At 39.8% G+C, this 18,680-nt stretch overlaps 2 protein-coding genes across 2 annotated transcripts; both read left to right on the top strand.

Moving 5' to 3' along the window:
• The first annotated feature begins 111 nt into the window (after positions 1 to 111).
• On the top strand, positions 112 to 7,460 carry LOC140345574 (MORC family CW-type zinc finger protein 3). The gene is made up of 17 exons (XM_072432268.1): positions 112 to 339; positions 429 to 501; positions 826 to 958; positions 1,248 to 1,465; positions 1,565 to 1,712; positions 1,831 to 1,984; positions 2,641 to 2,769; positions 2,880 to 2,999; positions 3,076 to 3,179; positions 3,257 to 3,391; positions 3,536 to 3,652; positions 3,954 to 4,031; positions 4,467 to 4,506; positions 4,580 to 5,026; positions 6,497 to 6,907; positions 6,999 to 7,150; positions 7,245 to 7,460. Exons 1-17 carry the CDS (start codon positions 301 to 303, stop codon positions 7,399 to 7,401), a joined length of 2,655 nt encoding a protein of 884 aa, XP_072288369.1. The 5' UTR covers positions 112 to 300; the 3' UTR covers positions 7,402 to 7,460.
• Positions 7,461 to 8,050: 590 nt separating this feature from the next.
• Positions 8,051 to 17,653, top strand: f8 (coagulation factor VIII, procoagulant component). The gene is made up of 27 exons (XM_072437690.1): positions 8,051 to 8,262; positions 8,381 to 8,481; positions 8,568 to 8,690; positions 9,105 to 9,317; positions 9,406 to 9,588; positions 9,665 to 9,768; positions 9,844 to 9,964; positions 10,053 to 10,302; positions 10,379 to 10,544; positions 10,630 to 10,717; positions 10,804 to 11,015; positions 11,083 to 11,230; positions 11,397 to 11,606; positions 11,696 to 12,435; positions 12,511 to 12,650; positions 12,726 to 12,891; positions 13,173 to 13,412; positions 13,529 to 13,757; positions 13,840 to 14,022; positions 14,214 to 14,330; positions 14,988 to 15,059; positions 15,138 to 15,223; positions 15,293 to 15,448; positions 15,515 to 15,659; positions 15,740 to 15,888; positions 16,511 to 16,693; positions 16,950 to 17,653. Exons 1-27 carry the CDS (start codon positions 8,114 to 8,116, stop codon positions 17,103 to 17,105), a joined length of 4,830 nt encoding a protein of 1,609 aa, XP_072293791.1. The 5' UTR covers positions 8,051 to 8,113; the 3' UTR covers positions 17,106 to 17,653.
• The last annotated feature ends 1,027 nt before the right edge of the window (positions 17,654 to 18,680 follow it).

Genomic DNA, 18,680 nt, shown 5'->3' with positions numbered 1-18,680 from the left:
CGACACGTATTACAGCGTCAGCCACAAGAGCTTCAGCCGCCGCGCGCGCGTCCAGTTGTTATAGAAACTTTATTATTGGTGACGTTTTAAGCGCGCACTTTCCTTTTGAGGGGATTGCGTAACGATCGGCGCTGTGCAAGTCGGAGAGGTAGGCTTCGATGGCTTGTAAAACAACACGAATGGCGTTGGTCATGCTGTCTCGAGTTGCGCTGCGTGCTCGTTGACAACTTCCTATAATAAACGGTGTCCGCCTACTCTGATCACTTAACTCCACTGCAGGGGACAGCAGAGACGCGGAACATGGCCAAGTACACCGAGCAAGGCATTCGTCTCAGTTCGGTGAGTGTGCAAACCTTTTGGACCCGCAATAGTGTTAAAAAATCTGTCAGACATTTCTGTTCTCGTGACCTGCGTCTTTGTTTTGACAGACGTGCCCTATCTTCCTGAACAGCAACTCGACCAGCCACATCTGGCCCTTTAGTGCAGTGGCAGAATTAATTGGTAGGTTGTGTTGAATAAAGATTGATTGTGTACTTTTGTAGATTACACTGGTTTGTGAGAATGCTCGAATGCTTATAGAGCACTTCCTCTTTTTTCAAGTCTTCCGCAAGATAAGAGTGGCTGTATGTAGCCTACTGCGTGCACCAAGTAACTACAGGCTGCTTTTACCCCTTTAATATATATTTACATGCATAAGTGTCTCAATGTTGTTGTAGTCATAAGAAAAAAGTAGAATCTGTTGTGATAAAACATTGAAATACTGTAGACTGTTTGTACTTTGTTCTCCATTTGCAGTCTAAGCTGGAATAATTCCTATTTCCACAGACAATGCTGCAGATCCTGGAGTGTTTGCCAAACAGATCTGGATTGACATTCATATAGAGGCCGGTCTCCCCTGCATGACTTTCATAGATAATGGAAGTGGTATGACGCCAAACAAGCTGCATAAGATGCTCAGGTATGACAGGGTGTAACACGAGGCAGTTTAGAGTCCAGGCCTCAGGTGTTTAAACATTTTCAAACTGAGTCCAGATGACTACAACTGAAGCTTTTTCTACTATTTTAATACAAGACTCATTTTACCCATTTCTAACAAGCTCATTTTTGTTTTTCCTCATGCCTCATCCTAGAGTCACATGTCGTTTTTTCATGCTAGTTCAGTTTCTGTGTACGACTTACATGCAAATCTTTTCTACTTTATGCAAAGGCCTGATGTGGAATATTCATTAGTGTCATTCTGCCTTCAGCTTTGGCTTCACAGACAAAGGAGGAGGAAGGGCAGGTGCACAGGCCATTGGTGTGTATGGGAATGGATTCAAGTCTGGATCCATGCGCCTCGGTCGAGATGCACTTATCTTCACTAAGAACGGAGGCTGCCAGTCTGTAGGAATGCTCTCTCAAACCTTCCTGGAAACCATCAAGGCCCAGTGCGTCATTGTCCCTATTGTGCCTTTCAACCAACAAACAAATATCCTTAACCCTTTTTGTGAAAATATGTTACTTTGCATCTCTGCAGAACTAATAGTTCTTAATACAGTGTGTTCTTGACCTTAACCAACCTTACAATCACTGGTTGTGACTGAGGACTCTGAGGCCAGTTTGGCTGCTATCCTAAACCACTCCCTTGTCTCGTCCCAAGCACAAATCCAGGCTCACTTTGATTCCATCCCTTCAAATAAAGGCACAAAGATTCTCATTTGGAATTTACGCAGGTATAACTTTTATTTGCTAAAGTATTTTTTTATTTTCCATGAATCCTCACATAGCCTACTGTTTTCCATGAGACATGTACAGTTTATTAATTTATACATATTTTTATTTTATTGAAAGGGCTAATGATGGCAATCCTGAAATTGACTTTGGGACTGATACGACAGACTTCCGCCTGCCTGAGATTCAAATAAAAGAGCTAAATAGAAGTTTGAAAAACAGTGAATTACTGAAACCTGAGCAGAATGTTCCAGAGATGTATTACAGTCTCAAGGTAAACTGATATAAATGCCTCATAGTATATAATGTACACTGTACAGTATTGTCAAGGTAAGATGTTAGTTTGCAGAACATGTAATGCACATGTGCAGAATGTTCCAGAGATGTATTACAGTCTCAAGGTAAACTGATATAAATGTCTCATAGGTCAAGGTAAGATGTTAGTTTGCATAACATGTAATGCACATGTGCAGAATGTTCTTCTGCTAAGCCACTTCTCCCGCTGGAACAAAGATGGGCTTAGAATGCTCTATACAATATGATATATATAATGATATATAGACAAACACTTTTATGTGTTCGTAGTTGCATTACATTAGAAAATGACTTTTACCTCATTGTTACATTTCTAGTGTAAGATGCAGATAGTTCTACAAACATTAACTATGTACTGTAATTTCGCTTTGAAAAAGATTTTAAATATTCCAAAAGTTTTCATATTTGATAATGGTCTATTTTAAGTGATACATCTGAGTTACTTTCTGTCTTTTGAATATCTGCATCAAAATATCAGATGCCCCATTACAAATGTTACTACATAATACGTTTTCTCTATGTTCCAAAATAATGAACTATGTTTTTTACTTTGGATGTCTCGCGATCATATCAGAGCAATGGACAATTCACAATGAACATGTATTTGTATTGCAGGAATATCTTAGTATTTTGTATCTGAGGCCAAGGATACATGTAATCCTGAGAGGAGCAAAGATTCCCTCAAAGTTGGTGTCACAGCAGCTGACACACGTGGAGTATGATGTGTACAACCCGCAGTTCACTGTATCCTTTCACCAAATGTTTGCATTGGGCAGAAAATCAAAGACCAATGATAATATATATTGAATTATTGTGAATAGACAGTCCTGAGATACTTAACTGGAGTGCACCAGAAAGACAAAGTGAAGGTGACTTTTGGCATAAACAAAACAAACAGGGAGGATTATGGGATCATGATGTATCACAAAAACCGACTTATCAAGGCCTATGAAAAAGTGGGCTGCCAGCTAAAGGTATGGAACAGATTTTATAAACTTTACTTCAATAAAACATGTTTGCATAATAGTATTTTATTGACATTTACCCCAGGCATGTGGACGAAGAGCAGGCGTAGGTGTCATTGGGATAATTGAATGTGACTTTCTGAAACCCGCTCATAACAAGCAAGATTTTGAATATACAAAAGAATACAGGTACAACAGTCAGTTTGCAATATTGTATTAAATATATTTACTAGCAATATGATTCATTTCCTAATCTTTTATATAAGACTTACACTTAGTGCTTTGGGCATGAAACTCAATGATTATTGGAAAGAAGTGATGGAAAGAAAGAGAGCGATACAGCGAGAATATGAAGCGGTAGCAAAGGAACAAGAAAACACCAACAAAGGAAACACAGAAAAGCAAGTCATGCATTTATTTTTATTTTGTCCTTTTATTTCTATTCTTTGCTAATAAATATAACAGCCATATATCAGTAGATTAGATGAATTATCAGTGGATTAGATAAGTCTGCACTTTTAATTCTTGTCTTGTGGCTCTTGCAGTGGTCCCACCTGGTTACAATGTGACGAGTGCCTCAAATGGAGGACTGTCCCAGTTGGTCATTACAGTGTTATTCCTGAAAACTGGAGCTGCAGTCAAAATCCAAACCCACGTTACAGGTGTGGATTCACACACAACAAGATGTGTGTTGTTTTTAGCTTATTGTTAAAGGTGCACTATGTAACTATTCTAGTCTGGTCTGTTACCTACTTGATTCCGTGATTTGTTTTTGTTCTGCCTGGAATGTTCCACAGATATAATTAAACTTATGTATCTTGAAAAACATGCGTTCTTCATAAACTGAAGCCATTCTGTGGAACATTCCAGTCAACATTTCAATGCAAACACCTCCATGGAGACAAGCAATTAGCGGGCTACCAACTAGAAAAGTTACATATTATAGATATTTTCATTCCATAGAAGCTGCTCGAGTCAAGAGGAAATGAATGACACTGAGGACCTGTTGACTGCCAGTTACCCTAAGAACCACTACAAACGGTAAAACGAAACGACATCCAGTGAACTGTGTGAGCTTGTTCACTATCTGTATATGTTTTACCTCATGTCAGGTCACATGCCACTATGTGGGTTTCCACAGCTTCCGTCTAGTGATCTCTCACTGCATTTTTTTTGTTTTGAATGTGTGAACGCCTCTCTAAACTTCCTTCCTTCCTTCCTTCCTTGAAATTGGTGTATCAAAGTTCAAACCAAAAAATGTGTGCTAAACGAAATATGTCTTGTTAATATATAATCATAATAATAATGTTATGCTATATTGGACTGATATCTCATATGATATAATGCAAGCAGATATTATATTATATTAAATAAAACGTAACAACACAAGTATGAGCTTATGCTATTCATAAATCATTTCAGGATAATCAAACAAAAGCTAAAGGGATATTTATTTGTTATTTGCGTTTCCTACAGAGAACATTCCAGGAATAAAAAGAGAGAAAGATCACCAAAGGTACTTGAGACTGATACACCGTGTCACATTCCTGCAACATTTGATCTTATTTTAATTTTTTATTTCTTTGCAGTTAGTGGAATCAGGGTCCAAAAGCCTTGCCCACTGTTTTTCAGACCCGGAAATGTCCTGTGAGGAATCAAGAGACCCAAAGCCTCTGTCACCCCCACTCACAAAGGAAGCAGAGAACATGGATATGAGCACCGAGCAGGGCCCAGAGGCAGCGTCCACAACCACCTCTCTCACATCAGAGAGCATCACTGTCATCAAAGACACCGCACATGCCACACAGTTACACAGAGCAGATGCATCCGAGTCAAGCAGTACACGGGACCTGGACCAAAGTCAAGATACACCCGCAGAGCAAGAGGAAACGGGTCAAAAACATGACACCAGGGACCTTGAACGGTACATTTTAGTTATTTTTTGGATTTCTTTGGAGTTGGCAAGGCAAGAAAAACACTTATTTACGATGTGTTTTGCTCCACAACATGATAACAGTTGGGAGTTCACGGTCATGGTCACCTCACTCCTGTGTCCAAATACTACATCCATGTTTTAGTCAGTCTAGTATAGTAGAAAAAGCTTCAGTTGTAGTCATCTGGACTCAGTTTGAAAAAATAGACGTTTCGACTCTCATCCAAGAGTCATTGTCAATAACAGAATTTAGGTCGAGAACTCCGATATTAATACTGTTCTGTGGTAAGACCCGCCCATTGGGAGGAGCCTTCCTGAAGTAGAAAGAGTTGTTTGTTTCAACAGAAACTCCCCTTTGTATCTACCGAGCTAGCCTATTCAGAATCTTAATGGGCTATTAGAAACCTCTTTGTCTTTGTGAGACCCTGGCTCGACCACCCTGAGTACCTGATTAGCATCTGAATGTCCTTTACCTTTCCAGGGGTTCAGAATCCCATTATAAATAACAGGAAGATGAAACCTAAGCCCTCCATTTCTGTTTAAAGAAGGTCTTTCTTTTTTAACAAAAATAGCTTCCTTGACTCCTCTTTCAAACCATCTTTTCTCCCTGCTTAAAACCTTCACCTCACCGTCTTCAAACGAGTGATTAGAGGCTTCAAGATGGAGATGCACGGCGCTCTGAGGTCCTGAACTAGTATTTCTTCTGTGCTGATAAAGCCTCTTGTGTAGAGGCTGTTTCGTCTCACCTATGTAACGTTCTTTACAACTTTCTTCACTGCAAGAACGTTACATAGGTGAGACGAAACAGCCTCTACACAAGAGGCTTTATCAGCACAGAAGAAATACTAGTTCAGGACCTCAGAGCGCCGTGCATCTCCATCTTGAAGCCTCTAATCACTCGTTTGAAGACGGTGAGGTGAAGGTTTTAAGCAGGGAGAAAAGATGGTTTGAAAGAGGAGTCAAGGAAGCTATTTTTGTTAAAAAAGAAAGACCTTCTTTAAACAGAAATGGAGGGCTTAGGTTTCATCTTCCTGTTATTTATAATGGGATTCTGAACCCCTGGAAAGGTAAAGGACATTCAGATGCTAATCAGGTACTCAGGGTGGTTGAGCCAGGGTCTCACAAAGACAAAGAGTATTCTAATAGCCCATTAAGATTCTGAATAGGCTAGCTCGGTAGATACAAAGGGGAGTTTCTGTTGAAACAAACAACTCTTTCTACTTCAGGAAGGCTCCTCCCAATGGGCGGGTCTTACCACAGAACAGTATTAATATCGGAGTTCTCGACCTAAATTCTGTTATTGACAATGACTCTTGGATGAGAGTCGAAACGTCTATTTTTTCAAACTGAGTCCAGATGACTACAACTGAAGCTTTTTCTACTATGGAACACGCCTGGACGAATGAGGGATTACACCGACATATGTCAGTCTAGTATCTTTGAAAGCTTTAGGAGCCACTTTATATTAAATGGTATAACCTACCTTGGGCCATATTTAATGGAGGATGCAGCTGCAATAATTGTGAGGTATATTTGGGAAAATAAATAGCAGACTTGAACTCATATGCTAAAGATGCTATTAACTGCTATTAACCAATTATGTAATACATTCTGTTGCAGCAGTAAGAGGAAATCAGGCGAACCAATTCAACGTGTAGAGAAGAAGTTGTGTCTTTATGAAGAGCAAGTTTTATCCAAGGAGGACGTGAGCAATTCCGGTATCTCAGACAAGACTAACAAAGACTGCAAAAGTCAGGAAGAAAACCAGGGTGTTGACCTGCGACTTGTAACGAGGGAAGACAGCCGAGAAGCAAGAGTGAAAAGACTGGAGGAGCTGGAAAGTGAGAGCCATAAATTACGACAGCTTCTTGGTTTGGAAGTTATTAAGAAAACTCACGGATCACTGACCACTGCTGACACCGAGAGCCCAAAGAAGAGCACTGTGCGAACCAGAGAGATCGGCTGCCAAGCAGAATTAACAGAAGTGAGCTCCAATTATTATTAAAATACAATCTAAGTTTTCCTTTGCTATATATATAAAGAATGGTAATGAATATATTTATTTTGTCCATCAGATGGCTGTTTCATGTGGCAGCAAGACTCCAGTTTCCAAATATCCTGAAGCATTAATCCAAAGCTCTCTCAAAGAGAGTGGATTTAAGGATCTTGAGAAAAAAAAGAAGAATGAGAACCTTAAGAGTACTGGAAATGAAGACCACAATTCCACGTAAGTTTCAATTTTCAATATCAGCTCTAATTACTCTATACATGAGACTGTTTGTACTGTTAACTTCACAACAGTCAATGTGTGTTGTGAGCAGGCCAGTGCTGGATAAACTTCATGACATCCGAAACAATGTGGTGGTGCTCCTCACATCCCTCCTGCCTCAGCTGGACCTGTCGGACATCAGTCTGGAGACGGCTGACGTGGACAACATCCTGCAGCAGATCATAGAAGTTAATGAACTGAAACTGTGAACGTTTACACAATTTACACAAAAATGCTAGAGTAGAGAAGCTTGCTTTACAAGCTGTTGTATTCTCTGAGTGTTTTATACCTCAAGAGACATTATTGTTCTTTTTTTTGTCTATTTATATTTTTATACATTCAAATAAACATATTCATTACAATTTTGAGTTTTTGCTTGTCTGACGTGTCTGATGAGTACAATGCATATGTTGTCCACGAGGGGGCATCAATAGACTGGCTCTGAAGGGTATTGGAAGAGCCAACTTGTGATCTACCATTATTATAAACTAAACCAAATCTTGTCCTTATTAGTTTATTATAACCCAAATCCACCAGAGTTTATTTATCTTACATTTTCACGTCACATTGCATGTAACAGGTGTGCATTCATTTACCCAAAATTAAAAATAATTACAGAGACAGACTGAGAAATAAGAAAATTATAACTGACACTGACACTGGCTCTTGATATTTTTTGAATTAGTTGTCATTGTGTGCCTTTTCTGATTCGGAAGTTTGCTTAAAAATGCCAAGTTATATTTGAGAATTAGCTGAGATTAGATAGATATTAGGTGTAAATGAAACGTGCCGGTCTCTCCCTCCTCCACGTGCATCAGGCTTTCCTTTGACGTCGCTCCTCCTTTAAAACCCGCCGCACGCACCAGAGTCTCAGAGACGCGCCTGACCTTGGAAGTAAAATACGTACAAACTACTGATGTCATGGAGACAAGTTTGTTTTTTCTTGCCGCATTCTGTTGTTCTAGACTCCCGGCTGCCCAGGCCTCTACTCGAGAATATCATATAGCAGCTATAGAAATCGGATGGGATTATTCTGAGAGCGCTGACCCTGGAGCCGGAGCCCACCACAAGTGAGTTCAACCTATGATATTTTTGCTTTGACATTTACTGATCATTGATTCTCATGTTTTAACAGTTTCAACGTTTTATTTAATTACATCATCGAATTGTGTTTATTCTCTATTTCAGAAAATTATATAAAAATGCTATCCAAAAATATATCAAGGCAGTCTTTAGAGAATACACTGACTCAACTTATACCGTCCCAAAGCCAAGACCAGCATGGTCCGGTACGCTTTCTGCTGAATATATGTTGCTGCTATTACTTGAAGTCATGTCTATTCACAAAGTAGACGCTGTGTGCTTTTATTTACAGGTATACAGGGTCCAGTGATTGTGGCACAGCCTGGAGACAGAGTGGTGGTCCATTTCAAAAACCTGGCCTCTCAGCCGTATAGTATCAGCCCAGTGGGAGTCACATACTGGAAGCAATCTGAAGGTATCAGACTTCACAACCTGTGTTTATTCCAGTCCAAGAATTACAGACACACAAATAATGTAGCAGCATACAATCATTGAATCATTTATGTGTTAAACAATTATACATACAAATATTATAGACAACAGGAGAGAACTGCTGTAAAACAGACAAAGATCTAGAAAGCAGTTTTCACACAGAGCAGCCCCATGTTTCATCATGTCCTGTTACCAACCGTCCCCATTATCTTTAGACCACAGAGTTAGTTTAGTGAACACAGAGTTTCAGCAACAACTCTGTGGACTAAGAGAATCTAAGATGGTGCCCTATTCTCTGCTGAAGAGTAGCAGAGTATGTTCACCATACGCTACTCGATCTCAGACACAATTTTCATATTTTTTAGATATTATAACGAACTTTCATTTTCCAATTTAGGGGCAGGCTACGAGGACTCAACAGCAGGCCAGGAGAAAGAGGATGATGCCGTTTCTCCGGGCGGCTACTATGAGTATGTGTGGGACATCAACATTAAAGATGGCCCCACCCAAAGTGACCCAGAGTGTCTCACGTACTCCTACTCGTCCCGAGTGGATACAGTGCGTGATATGAACTCTGGTCTCATTGGTTCACTGCTCATCTGCAAACCAAGTCAGTGTACTGAACAAATCTCATAGTTTGAAACATTTTCACATTTTGAAACATTTCCCATTAATATTCACGTTTGTGTTTTTCCTAGATGCCTTCACAGAGGACGGACAGAGGAGAAGTCCGGCCTTTGTTTTGTTGTTTGCAGTTTTTGATGAGTCCAAGAGCTGGTATGGAGAAGTAGGGGAGAGAAGAAGCAGAGAAAATGTCAGGAAAAGCAACACCTGGAAAGAATATCACACTATAAATGGATATAGCAACTCTACATTACCTGGTTACCAATTCCGTTCTTTATTGTACATATGTTATAGTTGCTGGTGTGTAAGTTTGCTTCATTTTGATGTGTGTAGGTTTGACATTGTGTCACGGTCGTGGTAATGTGTTCTGGCATCTCATTGGTGTGGGCACAGCTCCAGATATTCACTCCATTCAGTTCCATGACCACACTCTACAGGTATTGGCTGTCAGTACATATATAATAATGTAAAATAACAAAAAGATTTGATTTAAATACTGTGCTTGTTGTTAGGTAATGTCTCATCGTAAAGTCACTGTGGAGATCACCCCAATGACATTCATCACTGCCGAAATGAAACCCACCTCTGTCGGTCACTTCCATATCACCTGTAACATAGCGGCTCATCGTCATGGTAAAACACACAACAAGTTTACTCTTTTATATTAATATCCTTTAATTGATTGATTGATTTAATTGATCATTAATATTCTTCCTTTTAGCTGGCATGAAGGCCTTATTCTCAGTGGAGAAGTGCACTGACTTACCCGAGCAGCGTAATGCCAAATACAAGGACTACACTGACCACAGTGATAACTATGATTACATTTTCAATGTAATCAATTTTAAACCCAAGAAGCCAAAAGTGCAAGCTAGAGCCAGCGGAGGACAAGCGCCCAAAACATGGCACCATTTTATTGCAGCTGAGGAAATCCTGTGGAATTACGCACCTCATCTAAGGCACACAGCCAGGTAAACATGGACTCAGCACTGGTAATGTTACTGTTAAAATCTAAATATTTGTATTTATTTGTCGTCACTTCAACAGTGAGATGCAGTCTCCATATTTGCCTGAGGTCCCTCACCATCTGGAATACAAATATAAAAAGGTTGTTTTTGTGGAATATTCAGATGAATCATTCACCAGGAGAGTTAGTCCCCCCAACACACTGCTGGGCCCACTTTTGAAAGGAAAGGTCAATGATCAGTTTTATGTAAGTAAATTATAAATATTAAATACAAAAGTCAACACATCATGTTTCAACTTCTTTATGAGACATTTTTTAATGGTGTTATCAGATCACTTTCAAGAACTTAGCCTCTCGTCCTTTCAACATCTACCCAACTGGTCTTACCAAAATTTTACCACTGAAGAAAGATACAAATGGTAAACATTTTTGTGTTGAACACTTCAGAATCAGCCATTCTACATGTATTTTTGATTTGCTTTTGTCTGCTCTGTCATAACAACAGAGAAGGATTTGCGTACAATGGGAGTTCCCCCCAACAGCACTTTTGGATACATTTGGAAGCTCACAGCTGAGGACGGGCCCTTGGATGGAGACCCCCAGTGCCTCACACAGCTCTACCAGAGCATAGTGTCACCAGAGAGAGACTTGGCCACTGGGCTGGTGGGCACGCTGCTCATCTGCAAATATAACGCCGTTGACTCAAGGGGACGGTTGGTGAGTAGCCTCACTCCAAACCCTCACAGCAATGACCATTACACTAATGTTTCCTTTGTCTTCACAGCTGAGTCCAGACAGGGAATTAAGTTTGATCTTTGCAGTTTTTGATGAAAACAAAAGTTGGTGTTTTGAAGAAAACATGATTAAATCGAAGCAACTCACTTTGTCAAACAATACAGATAGTGAGTTCTACAAATCCAATCTCATTCATAGTAAGTTTTAATACTTCTACAATCTAACAATGGTTTATACTTTGAGTGGGTGTTTTTTTTTCTTGTTGTTTTTTTGTTTACTGTAATTATTCTCATCCTACTTTGTGACAAAAACATATTTTCTCATTGGGACTTCATTTCCTCAAGTATAACTTCCTTCGTTAAGGTGTGAATGGGCTCATGTTCAGTGGACGACAGTTCGTCATGTGCCAGACTGATGTCACGTTCTGGCATATTGCCAACGTGGGAACTCAAAGTAACTTCCTCTCAGTCTACTTCACTGGGAATCTCTTTGAATATCAAGGCGTTCATCAGTCAGTCCTCACACTCTTCCCAATGACTGCCACCACGGTTTCCATGGAGACCGAAATAAATGGTACAGTACAGAATCAATCTTAACAACTCAATCTTAAATGTTGCTCTTGACTCTTCTTTATTTGATTTACTGCTTGTTGTTTCATTCAGGTGAATGGGAGATCAGTGGATTTGACAGCAGCAGCAAAAGCAGAGGAATGAGCATACTTTATTCAGTGCGTCCATGTGAAAATGGAAAACTCCCTCTAGTAGATCATGATGAGGAAGAAGATGTTTTTGATTATTTAGATTACATAGACTTTGGACCCAGAGGTTTAAGACCCCCAAATCAAACCATCACCGTTCGAGTATGCAAGAAGAGAATTAATGCTACACAGGATGAAACAAAAGGCATCAATAAAGCCTCACGGTGTCAACTCAAAAATATGACAGTTGCACAATTAAGTAGTGTCAAAGCAAAAAAAGAGCAAGAGGAAGAAATTCCACTGGATATTTTGAAGGAAACTGGTGTTAACATAGACTCAGAGCAGCTAAATGTGAGGTTAAAAAGACAGACGTATGGAAATTGGACAGAAGACGACCTTTTGTCAGAAGAAAGAACTGAATACTGGGAGTTAGAAAGTAAAAATGTCTCTTCCACAACCCGAAAAGAAAATAACCAAATATTTAGCGACATTAATTCGACCAGGTATGACCTTGAAGGGGATAATGAGATTTTACTGGACTCAACACATTCCATGGAGTCAGAGGCCAAAGAACTTCTACATTATCCACCAACAAACACAGAGAAACAAACAGCAGACTTTGATTTGGAGTTCAAAAATAACACAGAGAATGAAAATGTAACAAACATTTCTCTGTCTGTTGATTATGATGATTACAGCCAGGAGGTACTGCAACACACAAATGTATTTTCTTCTTCTCACTACAAAGAAACTCTTATTAAACACCTTTTTTCTTTGCAGGAGAATGGAACAGATACATATTCCTCTGACTACTTGGACATGCGGTCAGGTGAAATGGGAAGTCGCCACTATTACATTGCAGCGGAAGAAATCACATGGGACTATGGCATTAGGAGACCACATCAGTTTATCAAACCTAGGTTGGGACACTGTTGCTTTTCAAAATGTGTTGAATCTTCTTTTAAACCACTTGAATTGTGTCTTTCCCCCTTTAGAGAGATGCGGCGAGGCATGCGAAAGTTCCTGTTGGAGTACAAGAAGGTTGTATTTCGAGCCTACAGAGATAAAGACTTCCAGCATCCCGTTCCAAGAGGAGAGATGGACGAACACCTGGGAATCATGGGGCCGTTCATCCGAGCTGAGATCAATGAGCTCCTCACAGTGAGACTTACACCCTCTTTCACTGCATCTTCACATGCCATGTCTGGTCTTCTTTGGGGCCTTCTAGAAGTAGGCAGAAATAAAATTCCCATTTGTTATTATGAAAGAAATCTCTGTTTAAAAAATAAAATGATTTAAATATACATTTTTCTGCATCAAAAATACATGCATTTGCCTGGGGCAGAAATACAATAAAATAAAGAAATATTTGTAACATCTATTACGAAGACAAATTTAGTGTACATTTAGTACTGAGCTTTATCTTCTGTGCTTCTTCTCAGGTTGTCTTTAAGAACAAGGCATCAAGGCCTTTCTCTTTTCACCTTCAGGGAGTGTATGACCGGAGCCAAGGAGCTGGCTCGGGTCAAACGTACGCTTCTAATGCTCCTCCTGGAGTCCCTGGAGATCCAGTGGCCCCTGGAGAGGCCAGAACGTACATCTGGAGAATAACTAAGAAACAAGGTCCCTCTGACAAAGAGCTGAGCTGCAAGACAGGAGCATACTACTCTACCCGGGACAAGGTTTGTCTGGGCCCCAATTCAAACATATCATTGTGTTAATAAATAATAATAGCCACTGAGTGACTTCATGCATGTGTCTGTAACACTGTTTTAACTGCACTGAATGCTTCTTAAAGGACAGAGATCTTCACTCAGGTTTAGTTGGCCCTCTAGTTATCTGCAAACCTGGCACCCTTCAGACCAAGCTGAACAGACAGTCGGATGTCCAGGAGTTTGCACTGCTCTTCCACACATTTGATGAAACTAAAAGCTGGTACCTTGAGGAGAACCTTCAAGAATACTGTGTCCCTCCGTGTCGAGACAACCGTGCAGAGGCCTGGTTCCTCACCAGCAACAGTTTTGCAGGTGAGAGACAAAACAGACAGGCTTTCCATACATTCTTGTAAGTTTGTGTTTAGTTATAATATGAATATCCTCTCTCTGTTAGCTATAAATGGATATGTGGCAGAGACACTGCCTGGCCTCTTAGTGGCTCAGCACCAGCTGGTCAGGTGGCACCTGCTCAATGTGGGCAGTGATGGCGAGTACCATGCTGTACACTTCCACAGTCTGCCCTTCATTGTTCACACTGGGGTGGACCATCGGATGGGGGTCTTCCAGCTTTTTCCTGGTAACAAATTCCTATCTCTTTTATAGTTCTTTTTTACCATCTAAAACAAAAAACCTAAAATAAACACTAAGGTTTCAATAAATCGTTTGTTATTTTAGCCACAATGATTACAGTTTCTATTAACATTTCTATCTATGTTTGAGGAAAATGTATAACGTCTAATGGTTCTTTGTTCTCTCAATCATAATGAGGTGTTTTTGGTACACTGGAGATGAGGCCTCCTACAGTGGGCACGTGGTTAGTGGAATGCACAGTTGCAGACTACCAACAGGCTGGTATGAGGGCGAAAGTACTCGTCTACAACCCAAGTAAGTCTATTATTGTGTGTAGGCAGGTATTCATCACATTGTGGAGACTGTACTCTGTATACCGTCACTTCTTGGGTAAATCTTTAAATATTAAATCAACGACAGGATTTAAAGTTAAGGCTGGGTTTCTTTAGGTTCAGTCAGGAATTAGTTAAGGTTGAGCAAGTGGTAATTATGGTTGAGGTTAGGATCAGTCTCCAGGAAATTAATGTAGGTCAATGTAATGCCCCCAAACTAACTGCATTGAAACCATTTCTATGTGTATGAATGTGGGCACAGAGGGGTTACTTGAGGTGTTAAATTACAAGCCGCTTCCTCAATAGAATTTCCTGACTTGCACCTGTTACTCAAATGTTTTGTAACAAAAATGCACCTGTTACAACAAATCTGATACATTCCAATGTTACACTCTTCCGGAAAAGGAAACTGAAAGTACTGCCCGGTGGTCGAGCGGTTCAAGTGCAGCCGGCCGCAGTGTTGTGTGTTGGATTCCTGACTCTGACTATTTACTGCATGTTCTCCCGTCTCACTCATCCCCCATGTCACTCTGTCCTTCCCTGTCATTAAAACCTATGGGCAAGGAAAAGGAAACTAAACAATACTTTCATTACTACCTATTGCTGTTTATAAAACAGATGGCTCTTCTGGATATTTCAGAGTGCATCTTGCCATTGGGAATGAAATCAAGAAGAATAGAGGATTCACAAATCACAGCGTCAAACCATTTAGGTAACTACTTCTTGCAATGACATTTTCTCTGCTCAAACCGTGTCCAATGATGCTTGTTGATACTACATCTGTGTATAGACGACTGGGAGCCTCGTTTGGCCCGACTGGATCAGTCTGGATATATCAATGCCTGGATGGGCCAGGGGAAGATGGCGTGGATACAGGTGAAGATGTTCGGATAGCAGTAATATTATCTGTATCATAGCCATATTTATCCTGATGTGTCACTGTAGGTTGATTTGCTGAGGCCCATGCTCCTACATGGAGTGAAGACACAAGGAGTGAGAGCAAAGCTGAGAGACCACTACATCACACACTTTACTGTGTCCTACAGCATGGACCTAGAGACTTGGACCCACTACAGGGGCAACAGCACGAGACGAACCTGTGTAAGCGCCTTGCAGAGTGATCAGTTATAACCGTATGCACTAATACTTTGTGTCTTTGGGATTCAGCTTTTCTTTGGCAACATGGACAGTGTTAAAGTAAAGCAAAACACCTTCTTTCCACCGTTTGTGGCCCGTTACATTAGGATTTATCCTGTCAATTTTGTGAAAAAGCCAGCTTTAAGAATGGAACTAATGGGATGTGATGTCAACAGTGAGTATGTTAACCAAGAGAACATTTTGCATAATTGCATGGGTAATGGTCAGCACTGTATGTGTCTTTGCATATGTCAGGCTGCTCTCTTCCTCTGGGGCTGCAGACGAGGCTGATCCCTGACAGCAGCTTCAGTGCCTCCTCAGTTCATTCATCGTTGCTTTGGAGCTGGAGCCCTTTCCTCGCCCGGCTCCACCAAGAGGGCCGTGCTAACGCCTGGAGGCCTAAGGTACAAGAACTATTAAGTGAATATTTCTCTATTGATTCCAATTCTGCAGAGGTGGGTTACATTTACTCAATTTACTTTTACTAAAATTTAACTTCTCAGAGTAGTTTCCAGACACCATACTTCTGCTCCTTGTGCAATACTACTCTAACTTTAGTCAAATTTGTTGTTACACTTCACATTAAGTAAGTCTACAAGTGACAATATGAAATTATATGAACATTTCATTCTTGTTCTTTTAAATGTTAGTAGTTTTGATGTTGTTGAAGGCGATTCCTTGAAAAAAGAAAAAGATTTTGTTCAGTTTTAATGCCCTACCAAATTTCAGTGTGTCAGGTTCTTGTTCCAAAGAGTTTGAATTTTTTGAAATTCACTTTAATCTGTGCTTCATCGGTGGCGGGAGGAGTTACATATGTGTGGTGCCAATGCAGGTCGTGGGTCCATGGATCTGGAGCGTTGATACGACGTGACTGTAAAATAAAAATGTCCTGAGATCTCAATCGATGAATACCTGATCTGATGTTCTGTAAACATGTTAAATAATCAGGCCAAATATTTTCCAATTGCTTGTTTTTTATTATGTCTGACTTAATGGTCTTTGTCATATGTTCACTCTTTCTTGTAGAACAACAACCCGCATGAGTGGCTACAAGTAGATTTTGCGAAAGTTCGCCGCATCGCAGGTGTAGTGACTCAAGGAGCACACTCTCTGCTCACACAGATGATGGTAACAGAGTTCTCAGTCACTGTCAGTCAGGATGGGCATTCATGGAGCAGTGTGTTGGAGGAGGACTCACAGAGAGATAAGGTACTGTGTCTCCTTTTGTTGTGTTTTTTATTTCCTGACATATTTGACATGCCTTGTATCTTTGCTGACTCCAAATCAGAAAGCACTCAACTTGACGTTTTACACTATTATGGAATCTTTTATTATTGCTAATCTGAAGCTATTAATTATTATATAACATTTTGTGAGATTATTTTTTATAAAAGGAAAGGCAGTGTTTTACCAAAAACGTGTATTTTTAGTGTTCAATTTAATTCTTGAATCATACATTCTTCAGATCTTCACTGGAAACATTGACCCAGACGAGGAGGCTCTTACTATTTTTGACTTCCCGCTGTTTGGTCGCTATCTTCGAATACACCCACTCGGCTGGATCAATGACATCGCTCTGAGGCTGGAGGTTTTGGGTTGTGACACACAGCAGCTTCCTTGATAGCACAAAAATAATGTGAAAATTATAAACCATCTACCTACTGCAGCTACTGCTGCTTTTAGCTACTAGTAGAGAGAAAAATTAAATGTTAGTTTTGAATAGCTCTCCTTCAAAGTTAAGTTACAAAAAATATATATATTTTGTGCTATACTAAAGTTTTCACACTGGAAAGGATTGCAGACATTCTGGATGTGTCAAATGTTGCTCTCACTGAAAAGTTGTTTACGGTATGTCTTATATAATAAATGAAAAAGATTATTTTTCCTTTTCTGTGTAACAAAAGCTTACAATTTAGAGCTAAAAACAAACCTTTTTGTTATATGTCGGTTCTTGTGTTGTTCCGTGATGTTCTGTTCTGTTATTTTGCCTTATCCACCTCCTCCAGAAGCACAGAGTTAGTCACACCATTATTATTCTTTGACATGTTGAAATATTGTTTGTATGTTCACAGACCGGGATGGTCTGACAGTGTTACTGGAAGTCAAACAGTGAAACAAAGAGTGTGTGGTTTGAGTAGGCCTAATGAAAACAGTTGTTATTGTTGAGAAGGTGTTATCAGTGTGCCATTATCAGAGGAACTTTCCAGTCAGGTTGTGTCATTTGCAAAACAGAACATGATTTGGCTCAACCAGCAGTCGCCTTAAATCCTCAAATATATCCACAATATTTTGCCAGTTCTAAGAATTGTAATCAATCCTGACCGATTGTTTTTCTAATATGAACTATTTTATTAAATCCATGTAAGTGAGTGTACTATGCTGTATAATTTGTAAAATATTTAAAATTAGTTGTTTGCAGAAAGCGCGCAGATATGGGAACAAATCAATCTAAAAGTGATGTGTCCATCCCGGAGACACCTGTCATGCTGCAATGTCAAATATATATGGGAAGGAGTGTCTGGAATGTCTGTCAATGTGGTCCGATGAATTTGGATTTGGCTAGGTGTTTTTTATTTTTTATTTACTTAATTTTATTGTATTTCTGTTTCTGTAATTTCTTTGTGATTTTAACGCATTTTTCCTGCTGTGTGAAGCACTTTGAATTGCCTTGTGTATGAAATGTGCTCTACAAATAAACTTGCCTTGCCTAATTGTAGGCCATAAACCTTAAATTAGTAAGGTCTGAGAGCAGGCTATACTCAAATTAGCAAATGTTTATTTTATTCGAAGCATTTGTTTAATAGAAGAAAAAATAATATAATTTGGTGACAACCAATCCAACTTGAAACCAATACAATACAATGATCAATCTCAAATAGGACGTGACCATTATCTATACATTTTACTAAAGCGACCTCTGCCTGTCACACTGCGTAATTACAGGACGGGTGAGCTTGTGAACTTACTGCCCACATATTTGAATCAGAAGGCGTGGATTGCGCTTTTGTTGACCATTCGCAAAAGTGTGTACTTCATTGGTCTTATTTGTGATCTGTACTGTATTTGCATTCGGGTTCTAATCCTCCACATCCGCATTTAAACCAGGTTTAACCCATGGAAGCCTAATAATAAGATCCAAATTTGTGCAGCTCTTCAATTCAATTCACCAACATCACTGACCTACTTCTGCACGGAT

The sequence above is a fragment of the Eucyclogobius newberryi genome, unplaced genomic scaffold (genome assembly GCF_026437365.1).
Source record: "Eucyclogobius newberryi isolate DKJ021-1_F unplaced genomic scaffold, fEucNew1.0.hap1 SCAF_11, whole genome shotgun sequence".
NCBI lineage: Eukaryota > Metazoa > Chordata > Actinopteri > Gobiiformes > Gobiidae > Eucyclogobius > Eucyclogobius newberryi.
This window is presented reverse-complemented; position numbering and strand designations above follow the sequence as displayed.